We start from the raw sequence: 14,585 nt of genomic DNA, 5'->3' as shown, positions 1-14,585 counted from the left end.
CCTCTCACTGCTGGCTGGTGCCCAAGATCTCCAGCCAGGCTGATATGGTCACCTCCCAGGCCACATCTGCCCGTGGAGAGTTTTCACAGGCTGGCCCCTGGAACGGTTAACACTGAAAGAACCACAGGGCACTCTAATGAATGGTTTGACACTTGTTAGCCCACATTTAGTTCACAAGCACAAATGAAAGTGACCTTCCCGAATGTGGGAGTGGGGCAGAGAAGGAAGAGCCGTCCCTCTACGTGCTGTGGGTCTGTCCGTGGCAGCCCCGGTGTGCAACTATCCAAAACACGCACCAAAAATAGCACGGTGAATGCCTGGCACTCAGCATTCTGAGCTTACTCTTCATTTTAGAGCGTTAGTTCCTAGATTCGATACCACTGCAAAAGAAAACGAGCACAAAGAAAAACAAGATAATTTCTTGGGGCTGATGTAACCAGTTCTGACCTGACACAGCCCCATTCTCCCCAGCCTCCCCACCGTAATAGTCATAGTACATGGGCTGTACGGCCATGTCAGGAGACGTGCTCAACAACATGGCACCCCTTCCCCTAAAGTCTGCTTTCTCTCTGGAGCCGTTCGCTGGCCATGATTGTATGGTCACCCCTTTCTGTCCTTGGAAGAATGGTTGGGACAATCCAACCTGGGACAGCCCAGTGTATTTTTTCTCTGTCACGGTGGTGTGGGCCAACTGGTTGAAGAAGGGAATTGGATTGTTCCAGTGGTGGAAGGAAGACAGGGGCGGGCTGGTCCTCTTAGTCTTGGCTGTGATCCAGTCACTGTAGTCTTCCACCTTGATGTACAGAAAGAGGCCGGGGCACTCCTCACCACCATGGGCCAGGATTCCTCTCAGCACCCACACATTCAGATGCTGGAGCTGGCACATCATTGGGTTTCCTGGGTCGCCCTGTGGCAAAGGACAGAGGTCTTCAGGTCTTAGAAAAACTCCTAAAAAAAATACTTCCTCGTGCAATTTGTACTAGGAATGTTTTAGACTGGTTCTCAACTGGAAATGGGGTAAATTATAGGATACTATTTCCAAACTAGGCAGCCACTACCACAGATTCCAGCAAGACGGCTTTTCCTCTTACTATACACGGAGGTTGTTGCCTTGCAGTTTGCCTGTAGCTTCCTGGTTCACATTTCATTTTCTTGCCTCCTTCCCATACTCGGACTAAATCCTCCCTCTCTTTTGGTTTTTCCTTCCGCAAATGTTAACATTCCTTTCCTTTCTGGCCCGGAATGCTCACGTTTTCCCTATTTTGCTTCCATCTTTTGTTTAAGCTGCTTGCCCAGATTCCCCCGGGGTCAGAGTCAGACTTCCCCAGAGCACACACCAGGGAGGCCCGCTGCTCCTCCACCCACCTGTCTGCACATCTGCTCCCCGGCCCTGCATACTCACGGCCTCCCCTGCGTCCTGCTAGCGGCTCTCTGGGGGCGGGAACTGTGCCACACAGAGGCCTTCCCTCACTTCGGGTGAGGGGGACAGAAGCTCGGCACACTTAAATTCTCTCTCAACTAAAGTTTGGGTACAGTTGCCCAGAACCCATGCAGCACACCTAGCACAATGCCCGTCAGGCTGTGTGCATGCACTAAAAAACTAGCCATATTACCCGGTATCAAGAAAAAGCCATCATCTTTATGTGAAAAGTTGAGATATATGGGGAAAGCAATGAGGAAACCACTAAGTGTAATTGACCTTACCTGCCCTGTCACCCCAAGCTGCCTTTCTGGAGGAATACCTACACCCCTAACCCACCCTGCCCTGCGGTCTGCCATCGTGGTTCCCCCAAGAGGAAGTGTCATCCATAGTGTGACTGGTCACCTTTGACCTGGGGGCCTACCTGCCTGGGAAAGAGGAACAGTCACATACTATTCTCACTTTTTGGACTTGGGCATGGAGGGGGTTGCAGATGACAACAGGAAACAATCCAGGCAGACTCAACAGCATGGAGGAGAGGGGCAGACAGTGGGTGCCCCACACCCTGCCCATCCCCAGGCCTGGGTGGTTCAGTCATTTGGGGGTTTCTATAACGCGTGCATCCTCTTTCACTAAACCTCCCTTGTCCTGAGGAAGCCACACTAGAGCAGAAACACAGGTGAATGGAAAAAGACAGGAGTGACTCTGCCAGGGCAGCAAGAGTGTCCTGCTCTGCAAGGCCACCATGTTTCCTGGCTGCCTCAGGGCAGATACATGGGGATGGCATTCTGGACTTCACTCTGTGCTTCTCAAAGGGAGTGCCTGGTGCAGAGGGCTTGATTTTTCACACTCTACTGTTTTCACCCTGTGCTGCCACATGACAGAGGGGGTGGAGCGTTCATCCCAGCGTTCTGGATTGTTATCTTAGGACTGGAGGGCAGGCCCTTATCCGCTGCCTGGCCAAGAGGGCATGATCTCTCCCCTCCTTTCACCAGCCTCATTCCCATTTAACTGGGTTGAGGAAGAAAAAGAATGCAATTTAGGACAGTTTGATGAACGACTGTATGGTGGTAGACACCCCAACTATTGCTGCATACCTCGCAGGACAGAATATGCTGATTTTTTTCTCTTCCTCCTAATCTGGGGCTGCAACCTAATCTACACTGCACAAGCAGTGTAGACAAAAAGTACCAGGCACTATTCTGGAGCAGTCCTACCCCTCCTCCCTGGGGTGAAGCCCCAGCGAGGAGCGCTCTTTCATGGGTCCTGCCTAATCCTGACATTCAGCAAAGGTCCTGACAGTTGTGAAAAAAACCATCGCAACTCTAGTTGAGAGTGAGTTCAGAGTGATTCTGCTCTTGTTGAGCTTCTGAGGACCAGTTAGGCAGGTGCTGAACCTGGGCCGTCTATTCTCCATGTGAGAAGAATGACTCTGAGGACCTCTGGAGGCTAGGACACATTTCTGAGAGAGGAAAGGCTCCTAGGTAGACAAATCATGGTTTATTTGTCTGAGATGATTTGCATACACGATTCTGTTCAGCAAAGGGATTGTCTACAAATGTGCTGCAGTTAACAACGATCTGATTTGCAAGTAGATTTAAATAAGTGATCATCATTTAGAGTGGAAACAGCTTATCTTACCTTTGCCTATTCCTTTATATCTAAGATGCACTTAAAAAATTAACATCTCTGAAATGGGGTATCTTTTTTCCGATTAATATCAGGGTTTAACTGGCAGTACTTTTTTCTCTCTTGGTATTACATCAAATAAGGGTGCATTCTACAATTGATAGCACCTTCGATTTGATGAAGTATGGTACTAGGTTGTTGGAATGGCAGATGGCAGGATTTATTAAATAGCTATGCCTTCTATTATGTTTTAACACATTATCTAACTTAAAAAGCCATTAAGGTTGTCCATCTGGCAGAGAGCCCAGTACAAAGTAGTCACCCAAATATTGAATCACCTTTGGAAGGGCAAACTTACTGCTTCATGAAAGGCAGTCCTTCATGATTTTATAAGAAAATGACTTTTAGAAAGAAATGCATGCATACATGTATTTTTTATAAAAAAAAAACTTTCCCCAGGTCATCCGAGGCAGGGGGAAAAATCCCCATTAGGGGGAATCCTGAATGTTACTTAGAGGGTGAGTGAGTGATCAGCATCCTAGAAAGGCAATTTTAGAGCAGGGAAACTATGCTTGGAAATCTGGTAGATCTCCAGATTTAACATTTAATGTTCATTCATTGTGTGACCTGTGAGTCATACTTTCCCTGTGGCGGGCTATGAGGGGACCCGGATTGGGTGTGTGTGAAATCTACAGTTTCCTTAGGTAGAAGGATAGCTTCATCTGGGTGGAGGACAGGACTTCCTACAGAAAAAAGAAACAACCCAATAATAGATACACAATAGCAGCAGAGTCTAGGTTCAATAGAAGTTGAATGTTAGGATCCTACACTGGAGACAGACTTAAAATATATCTGCATGTCTGGTTTGGACTTACACTTTAAAATTTGTAATTAGTGAGAAACATCTGTAATGTAGCCCTTCTTAATCATGTCACACTGAAAATGGCGACTGGCTAGTCCAGTGCGCAGATTTTTATTGAGCAATATAGCCAAATGCTCTTGAAACAGCCATGAATCCCAAGTCACAGCTGCTGCCCTCACAGTGTTCACCAATCAGCCAGGGGGAGGCCTGAAGCTCCCCTTGAAATGACTGTTAGTTGCTCTCAGCATTTAGCTTCTACCCCATCATATTCTTACCAAGCAGACAGAATTAATTTCATTCTCTGCATGATTGCCACATCCTGATTTCTGGATTTTGCTTAAGGGACACAGGTTCATGTCTTTCACGGAGATTTTCCTCAGGATACTCATCGTCATGTGATGTCCTGTCTGGACCATGCAACAGAGAGCCCAAGAATTATTAACAAGAAGACATTCCCTAAGTCAGCTCAACTGAAACTCACATCCCGATGGGAATGAGTAGAAAATAATCTGATAAACCCCTTTTCCTCATAGAAATCAGAACTTCTGTCTGAGTTTTTACTGAAAACTGCCTTTGCTTTGAACTTGAATGTGAAAATAGGCAGAGAACCTATTCCCCCTTCCTCTATATCTGTAGAGACTACATCTCCTTGTTTATTTCCCAGGGTAAAAGGAAAACGAGGGTGGCTTAGAGAAGAGAACAGTCAGCTCTAATTCAGGAAACAATGCCCCCTACTCCCTCCACAACCTTGCATTCATTTCAGGCTGTCTGCTGCCTGTATATTTCCAATTTTGATAGAGGACTAGGAGTAAAAGGACCAAATGTAACAACAGCCACAGAAAGGGTGAGCACTGGGAATCCCGACTGATATGTTAAGACTGACTGGGTGAGCCCAACTCTAAGCCCTCAAGCAACCTGAATTAATATAAGCCCTAGAACGGTTCCTCCAAGTCACCCCATTGCTAGCACACACACAGCCTTCTCTAGGAGAAGGAAGCCATTAACTGCAGATGTGGGATTCCATCCTGCCACCCAGCAGTTCTGCAAGGTTGGTGGTATATGCAGCTTTCTGCCGAGGAAGCAAATGGGCTTGACCAGGTCGTTGAACTGTATCGCCGTGTCTGTCTTCAGGAGGGCTATGTTATCGGCCATTGTGTCATTATCAAAGTCCTCGTGGATGATGATAGTATTGATTGGATACTCTTTGTGAAAAATCACTTTGGCATCCATCTTAGCTATACCAACTATAGCAATAGCATCCTTCCTGGAAAGAGAGCAAGGGAATCTTGAGAAACCAAGGCACTGAGGAAACTTCACACTTCCCCGTTTTCATATTTACTGATTTTTTGGCCTAAAACACTCATCCAGTTCATCTTCTCTGGGATAAACTTTGCTCAAACCATTGGATCCAGTCCTCAGAATATCTTTTCTGAATCCTTAGGCTTGTGCCTCCTTTGGAGGCCCACAGAATCTTGGGGATTTTTCTATCTTTTTTTAATTTTATATATTTTTTACATCATTTTTCATTTTTGTACAATGTATGCATTTTCATCTTGGTTATGGTCCCCGTAAAATTCCCACCACCCTTGTTTTGATCCTACTCCCCCCCACCCCCTTTAATGTGTCTCTGGTTTATAGCGGCCTGCTGATTTTGATTTTTACTTTGTTATAATTAGTCTTTTTCCTGATACCTTGTTTGGGTATCTACCCAAAGGACACAAAAACATTAAATCAAAAGGACACCTGCACCCCTATGTTTATTGTAGCACTATTTACAATAGGTAAGCTATGGAAATAACCCAAATGCCCAAAGATAGATGACTGGATCAAGAAGATGTGGTACATATATACAATGGAATATTACTCAGCAATCAAAAAAGATAAACTCATGGCATTTGCAACAACATGGATGGAGCGGGAAGAGATCATGCTCAGTGAAATAAACCAAAAAGAAAAAGAAAAATACTGGATGGTCTCACTTATAGCAGGAAATTTAGAAGACCCAAATAAGGGATCAGGATTTTTCTATCTTTATGCCTTATCCCACCACCCAAAGAGAATCTGTTAATATGTGATTGCTGATCATTTTTTCTATGCATAATATTTTAAAACATAGTTGTAGTGATAGCAAAAGACTAATCATGACTCTTGATTAGCCTTTAACATTTTAATTCAACCATCATTCCATTGCTCCATATTATATACTCTGGAAACACTCCAGAGAAATTCCAATTTAATAATGATGGAGTTCAGTGAGGTATTTTCCTTTTGGGAGTCACCCAGAGAACTGTAAGAATGAGAAACAAATGCAAACATCATAAAACTAAGAAACACTCAGAATCAGGGAAGTTGGATGAAAGCAGTGAAGGATGGTAGATGTCACCTCCTGCCAGAGGGTGAGTAAAAGCTGGTCAAACACATTTCTCAGCACAGAAGTGGAAATAAAACCATCACTAAAAGGAAGCCCAAACTGGAAACAGCATGAAGAAGAAGAGAGACCACAGAAAACATAATAAAGGATACAGAAGGAAGGATAGAAAAATAACCAAATGAAATGAACATTAAAGATTATTAAAGATTCTTAAAGGCTAGAGAGGAAAATGACAATCCTGGCAGCAGACCAAAACAACTAAACAGAAAAAATACTTCAAAATATAATTAAAGAAAATTTTTTCTGGAGCAAAACTTGAACCTACAGTTTAGAAGGATACTCCATATCCTAGGGGAGGAAATGAGATAGAGTGATCAACATGAAGACATTTCCTTGTCATCTCCCAGCAGGAGGAAAAAGAAGTCACACTCAGATATGGTAAACTGAGGGAAGCCTAATACAGACTCTTTACAAAGGCAGGGTGTAGGGAAATCACAAGGAACGGTGCTGTGGGCTGGGTATGTACCACTTCCTGATGACATAGCAACCGGTGCTGAGGCTGCTCCCGTGAGAGCAGGCAGTGGTCAGAGAGAGCTGTGGGCAGTGGGTAACTTGGCTGGAGGAACAGCCATCTGCAGTACCTGTTGGGAACAGGCATCCTGATCTACTCTCCTCCCTCCTTCTGATCTCTTGCCAGTGCACCCCTTGGCTAAACCCAACTGGAACCTGAAAGATAAGAGAGCTTAATGGTGTACCCCATGCAGGCCAGCCTCCCAAGGCAAGCAGAGTGGAAAAGAAAAGGGATCACCATGGGTAAATGGGGTAGATCCATCCCAGCTGGTAAAATTGCTGGACTTCAGTGATGAAGAAGGAGTCCTTAGGCATCCAGATAACATATGAAGTCCTTTTGAGCTTAGCCAGATAATCTATTGTCTGACCCAGGGAATCTGCGACAGTGCAATGGGATACTAGGATAATAGATTTAAGCATCCCTGGATGTATTAACCACATAGAAAGGTAAAAGTCAAAATGGATTCCAAAATCTTCACAGCAAGATTTAATACCAGGGCCTCCCTGGTGGTGCAAGGGGTTAAGACACAGCACTATGATGCTATCTGCAGCATGAGTTCGATCCCTGGACAGGGAGCTACCCACATGGCGCAGCAGACTCTCCTGTCTCACCCGCTGCTCCCCTCAGCAATGTATTTCAGGCAGTCTGCCTGTTCTGTTCCCCACTCTGTCTCTGGTGAATCTTCTTACCCCCCACACCTCTGGCCTGCACCCCAGCTCTTGTATGCATAAATAAATAAATCTTTTAAAAAAAAGATTTAATACCAAAAGGCAGAGGGCAAGTCTTATTAAGTCCTTAAAAGGAAAGAATGTGTGATCTATGCATTCTACATTAGAGGTGGCCACTTGAGCTAAAGGGCAGCAACATATTTCTAAAAATGCAAAAGCCAAGGAAATAGAGTTCTTGGGAGCCCTTGAAAAATTTGAAGACACATTTTGGCCAGTTCTACTGAATGAAAACCCAGCAAAAGGACTAATGTTGAATTATACTATTGAACTAAAATAAAACTAAAGGAAAAGGTTTTAAGATTAGGGATTAGAATAAAAATGTTAATCCTGGCAATAAGCAAATGGTATAACTAAATTTGAAGAGAGAGGTGTGTACATTGATTTTTCTCACCTTTTGAGGATGTCTAAACATATCCCTTATGGATAACATGGAGTGTGCAAATGTGTATATGAATCAAGGTAAACATTAAAGCAAAAACAGTCTAATAAGTTGGGTGGTGGAGAAGGAGGAGGAAAGAAATAAAAAGATTGAGATCCTGACATTGGTCACAGTTGAGTCTAGAGAGGCCTGTCTAGAAAGACATGAAGGATTTAGGTGTCATCCATAGAATTACAACTCTGAGATGGACACCTGAACCAAAATTCAAACTTTCCAGATTTGTCAGAAGAGACATACAGAGGCGCTATCATGAAAAGAGAAACAAGAAGCAATAAAAATAGAAACCATAACCTAAGCCAAAAATAAGAACAGGAGTTTCATTCTGAACAGAGGAGCATTAAATAAGGCAAAGAAAGTCACTTCATGGTGATTAAGAGTTCAGTCTACAGCGAAGACCTCATGGTTATTACTCCCTGCACTAAGTGACATAAAGTTTACAAAGCAAAAACTCCAGACAATCAGAGGGAAAAAATGCCAGGAGTGTGTTCATGACAGGGGATTTTAATTCATCTCTTAATCATGAACAGATCAAATAGCCTCCCTCTGTGATTTTACATACTGTACACCAGGGACAGAGAATGAACTTTTAAATTTACCTTTTAGATTCTCAATGTCCACATATTAGTCACTTCCACAAATCCCACCAGGACAACTTCAACAAATGCCTGAACACGTCTGCTTTGTTTTAGAAATCAAAATTAAAAAGTTAGGGGAAAAAAACCAAACCAGAAAATCCCCTACCATTTGGATATTTAAAAGCACTGTTTCATAAAACCGTGAGTCAGAGAGAAAGTCAAAACCAAAACAGCAGACTAAATAGAAAATAGCAATAATGAGAACACAACCAGAACTCAGAAGCTCTCTGGAGGGTTAGTCAGCAATAGCATTTGAAGTTTCGCCCAGTCGTTCCACACCTAGGTTGTTCATGCTATATATGTGTACATGTATGTGAAGGAATGTTTGTGCAAGTAGATTTTTTTACCAGGAAAAGGTTGGAAACGACACAAATGTCCATCATTTGTGGCCTGTGTAACTATGGTATATCCATCATAGGATAACTGTGTAGCTGATGGAAAGAATGTGTATTCATACCATAAGAAAAGACACCCCCAGGGCCTCCCTGGTGGCACAGCGGTTGAGCGCTGGGTTGCGAAGCTGCCCACAGCCTCTGCAGCGCCAGTTCAATCCCCGGCTGCTGGGCGAGGGTCCCACATGGCGCAAAGACCTCTCCTGCCATGCCTGCTGTTCCCCTCAGCAGTGTACTTTGGTCGTCTACCTGTTCTGCTCCCTGCTCTGGCTCTGGTGAATTCTCTCACCCTCCCGCGCTTCTGACTGTACCCAGTGCTTGTATAAATAAATAAATAAATCTTAAAAAAAAAAGAAAAGAAAAGACACCCCCCTCCCCAGCACTCACAACAGAGTGAAGAAAGTTAAGAGTGGAATACTGTGTGTGATAGGCCACAGCTATTGGGAGAGAGGGTTTTATAGACTGAACTGTGTCCCCCCAAATATTTAAGTGAAGACCTAATGTGACTGGGTCACATTAATGTGACTGGGTTTGGAAGGAAATGGGGCTGTTAAGGAGGTAATGAAGATTTTTTTTTTTTTTGCTCTGCATTCTTTATTTTTTTATAATGTATTTTATTTTATATAATTCTTACATCATTCTTCATTTTTGCACAATGTATGCATTTATAGCAGCACTATTTACAATAGCTAAGCTATAGAAACAACTGAAATGCCCAAAAATAGATGACCGAATCAAGAAGACATGGTAATTAAGATTTAATGAGGCCAGACGTGTGGGACTCTAATCCAGTAGGACTATGTCTTTACAAGAGGAGGAAGAGACACCAGGAGTTTGCATCACAGAGGAAAGGCCAGGCAAGGATGCAGTGAGAAAGTGGTGTCTGCAAGCTGAGGAGAGGGTCCTCAGGAGAGGCCGAGCCTACCAACACTTTGATCTTGGACTTCCGGCCTCCAGAATGGTGAGAAATGGTATTTTGTTATGCCAGCCCTAGCAGGTCACCAAGGGAGGAAGGAGAGAGGGCTCTCTGTCAGTAGATTTAAGAATCAATATAGGGGCCTCTCTCGTGGCACAAGAGTTAAAGACAGCGATATCAAGCTATTACCAGCCATGCAGCAGGAGTTCGATCCCTGGTTGGCCAGGGAGCTACCCACATGGCGCAGCAGACCTCTCCTGTCTCACCTGCTGCTCCATATTTCAGTACAGCTGCCTGTTCTGCTCCCCACTGTCTCTGGTGAATCTTCTCACCCCCTGTACCTCTAGCTTACATCCCAGTTCTTGTATGCATAAATAAATATTAAAAAAGAAAAGGATCAATACAAGTAGGTCTGTAGGTCTACAGCTATACATAAATATACTGAGTATTTAAAGAGGGTACCCAGAAAACTGGTGATGTGATATGGCTCAAAGGAGGGACTGAAGGCACACATCTTCATTTAAATACATGCGTTTTCTATTAGAAATTTAGATCATATGTTAAAAATTTAGCAGCTGCACAATATTCCAAAGGTTTTGCTATAATCTAGCCAATTATAGTAATAGGTTCTTGCCCCCCTACTTTGTGAGTATATAATACATAAGCTACCTATATTATACTTCATATATATTATATAGTACATATGTAAAAAAGTAACTATACTATAATTTATCCACCATAATTGGATATTACCTTTCTACTATTTTTTGTATAATTAGCCATCCTATCAACAACTTGGACATAAAACTTCCCCAGTGGTTAAAGTTATTCCCTTAATACTGATCCCCAAAAGTGAAATTATTGGGTCAAAAAGTGGGATTTTTTTTTAAAAGAAATTTCCTATAACACTTGGGGTTTTTTCTTTTATTCGAAAAAATGCATCTTGATTGTATAGAATTTGGATACTACAGAGGACAAAGAAAGCAAACAGAAATCCTGTGAATTCCAAGCACCCAGAGACAAAGTGTTTTTGTATTTCCTTGGCATCTTCTCTTCATACATGTACTTGTGGCAGATGCATTGTTAAGGCCTGAGGTAAGAGTTTTAAGGTGAGGACTCCTGTCATTCACTGAGCAAGATGAGTAAGGATGTCTAGTGTTAAGGGCCAGAGCCTTTGTGATCCTAGTAAAATGGGGACAAAGATCCTGCCTGTAGATAGAGGAGGCAATCATTCCACTTTGCTGTTGTGCAGTGAGGAGTCCTCATTGTGCAGGGGGACACCCGATGCACCAACCTTGCAACTGGTGATCTTAGGACCCCCACCACCCCCACTTTTTGACTGAGGAGCAAATACACAGCAGGTAAAAAGCCCTGAAGCCCTGTCACCAGGAAACCACCTTCCAGGCCTCCCCAAGATGAGTTGCAAACAGAGCCCCCGCCCCTTGCGCCATCCCAGGGGGCTGTGTGGGCCCCAAAGGCAGGGGTACTGGCCTGTTCTTAAAGATGGATGCGATGCTGAGGATCCAGAACTCACTGAGGATGCTGCCAAAAGCCAGGTGGGTGTACAGGGAATCCTGCAGCGACACCACCCATGGGAACTCCTTGCCGTGGACCATGCCCTCCTCGGAAGTTGCTAAAGTTTCGATGTGCTGGATGCCACAGCCTGAAGAGGGGATGTGGGGGTCTTACTGCAAAGGATTTGGTGGTCTGCTACCACCACCACCGCACCCAACCTCAGCTCCCCCTCCTCTTGCTGGCTCCCCATTCCTTCCAACTCTCTCTCTGTCCTGGTTCATCACTTGCTCTACCACCCCTGTCTCTTTCTTATCCCAATGGGTCTTCTTCCCCATAAAAGACGCTTGGTGGCATCTTTGAATCTAAAAATACTAAATACAGATCATCGCTCTCATCTGCTGGGCACTAGTGTTCACTGTAGGCGGTACCTGAAACTTTTGGTAGATACCTGTGGTTTTCAAAATGTGGTCTGAGAGTCCTCAAGGCCCCTCCGGGGTCTGCAAGGTTCACACTATTTTCATAGAAATACTAAGACAGTATTTGCTTTTCACCCTCATGAGTGTACAGTGGAATTTTCCAGAAGCTACCTGATGTCCTCACTCTGTTGGCTAATAGCATATATGAGCAGGCATATCCCTGTGTTTCAAATCATCTCTAATATGGTAAATGTGGAAAGACATAGCTCCACAAGCAAAACCCCTTTGAGCCCCCTCAGTAATTACTGCATTATGCCAACCAAGCACTCCCTGACATCTTCTCAAAGGTTTCAATGAACTTGCCAGGCAGAGGCTGTCTCTGGCTCTACCCAGGCCTGCGTGGCCTTTTGCCTTCCTGAACCCTCGAGTGGGTCACCTCTAACTGGACAGTCTTGGGCAGTGTGGATTTTGTTTCAAATGGCTGTTAAATGTTGAGTAAAGTTTTAAGTAAAACTTTCCCCCTGCAAGCCCTGAGTTGGCCGAAGATGATTTTAGTGCCCTGCTATTTAAAAAGTTTCCTATTCAAGGCCTCCCTGGTGGTGCAAGGGGTTAAGATGCAACCTATGAAGTTATCCGCAGCCAGGGAGCTACCCACATGACGCAGCAGACCTTTCCTGTCTTGCCCGCTGCTCCCCTCAGCAGTGTATTTCAGTCAATCCACCTGTTTTGTTCCCCTCTCTGTATCTGGTGAGTCCTCTCACCCTCCACACCTCTGGCCTGTACCCCAGTTCTTGTATGCATAAATAAATAAATCTTTAAAAAAAAGTTCCCTATTCATAGGTTCATGGAGAGTGTTACAATGACAGCAGAGTAGGAAGGGCCTTGAAACTCCCAGCCCCCAGCTGGGTGACATGTGCCACCTGCTTCCCGCAACCGCATAGGGCGCTCTCCTGCTGATCCCCGCCCGAGGGCCCAAGTCTTACTTTCTAATCGTATTCACTGCAGGACCAGCCCGGCATTGGGCTGCTGGGGCCGCAGTTCCCTACAACCCAGTTCCCTACACCACATGCCACTTTGCCCGTTCCCACCGCCCACTCTCATTGCCCAGAGCCAAGCACCGTGAGTCCTCTCCCTGAGTGCCTCGCTGGACATTAAAGACTCTTTGCTTTTCTGCGACAATACCCCTGCCCTGTCCCAGCTGGGCTAACGTCATCGGGGAAGAAAGCGGCACACTCACTGGCAGAAGAGTGGGAGACGCAGAGCAGCACTAAGAGCATCCCTCTCATCTCTACCATCCCCAGAGAGAACCGCAGCAGACACCATGGGCAGCTGTGGAAACAGAGCATCCAAACCACGGCTCTTTCCTCTCCTCCCGAAGGGGTGGTTCCATCCCACCGCCACCCCCGCGTAGAGGCCTGGCCTCTCTCGTTTCCACTAACAAAGACGTGGGGTACAGACTTATCACGTCCCTATTGTGGGTTCTGAGCAGGAAGGAGGCCAGGACCAGCCGCGAGCACTGGTGGTCAGTTCGTGATGGGGAAGAGGTTCCGAGAAGCAGAGGCTGCCCAGGCTTGTCAGTGTCCTCCTCCGTCCAGCCAGGGTCCCCGGGCTGCCCAGCGAGCTGGCTCTCAGAAAGGGGTTGGTTTTTGACTTGTGGAATTCAACCCTTGCCTGAATTCAGTAGCCATAAAATGCTGCTGAAAGAAAAGTAGGGGGTGGTGGGGGGGTGTTAGTGCAAGGGCAGCTGGTTGAGCCCCTCTAAACTCAGCTGAGTAAATGAGGGGTTTCTCTTAGCTGGGAATGGTTTCTTCACCTAGGAATGGCCCTGGCACTTCACTTCATCTGTCCACGAACCCTATGAGGTAGACACTGTCATTAGCCCCATTTTACAGATTTAGAAACTGACACTTAAGAGACATGGAGAAGCCTGCCAAGGTCATGAAGCTGCCTACCGGGCAGTGGGAATTCCAGCTCATTCTGCCTGATCACAGTCTATGTGAATTGTGCCCCTGCAGACCTACCCTGGCCTCAGACCGTACACAGCCGCCTCAGGAAGCCCGTGTGCTGTGCTCAGTCACCACATTCCCCTCCTGATACCGGGTGCTTCTCATCGTCAGGATGGTTCTCTAGAGTTCCATGAACTGCTCCTGGAAAAGGAGAAATGAACTCACTCTGACCTTACACAGCAGAGCTCAAAAGAGGGATATCTTCTACCACCTTCGGGAGAATGTTCCATTGTGGCATCACGGTTACCATGGTGTCACCAAGCAAACGTCTAGACATGGGGACTCAGGAGGAGCCAGGATGAAAAGACTGCCTATTTTCTAATCTTGGCAGGGCTGTTCTAGAAGCCTGGCTGTGCCTGGGTCTGGCTGAGAAGACATCCTTTCACACGACCACGAAGTCCTGCCCCGTGAGGCTGGGTGGCTACCTCCCCAGCACCCGCTGGTGTCAGACTACATGGAGGAAGCCCACGGCCAGGGTGGGGTTTTTCCCACCCTGTCAGCATTCTTACACTCCCAGTGTGGTTTCCTGGAGGCCCAGCCCAGTTTTCTCTAGCCCCAGGGCTCACAGGTCCAAGCAAAGAAAGTGAGTCGGCTAAATCATTGGGCCAGATGGGATCTGTGCTCTGGCCACTGCAAGCAACTTTGGTTTCAGCAAAAATACCAGACTCGAGGAAAGTATTGACAG

At 45.5% G+C, this 14,585-nt stretch overlaps 1 protein-coding gene across 1 annotated transcript; it reads right to left on the bottom strand.

Annotated features, from left to right (window-relative positions):
- Positions 1–4: 4 nt before the first annotated feature.
- Positions 5–13,189, bottom strand: PRSS54 (serine protease 54; the record flags this gene model as incomplete). Its single annotated transcript, XM_084256861.1, has 7 exons — positions 5–66; positions 379–502; positions 644–907; positions 4,187–4,318; positions 4,917–5,171; positions 11,451–11,626; positions 13,132–13,189. 7 exons carry the CDS (start codon positions 13,187–13,189, stop codon positions 5–7), a joined length of 1,071 nt encoding a protein of 356 aa, XP_084112987.1.
- Between the last annotated feature and the right edge of the window lie 1,396 nt (positions 13,190–14,585).

Source organism: Talpa europaea, assembly GCF_964194135.1.
Source record: "Talpa europaea genome assembly, chromosome: 16".
Lineage (NCBI taxonomy): Eukaryota > Metazoa > Chordata > Mammalia > Eulipotyphla > Talpidae > Talpa > Talpa europaea.
Note: the sequence above shows the minus strand (reverse complement) of the source record. Positions and strands in the feature narration are given on the sequence as shown.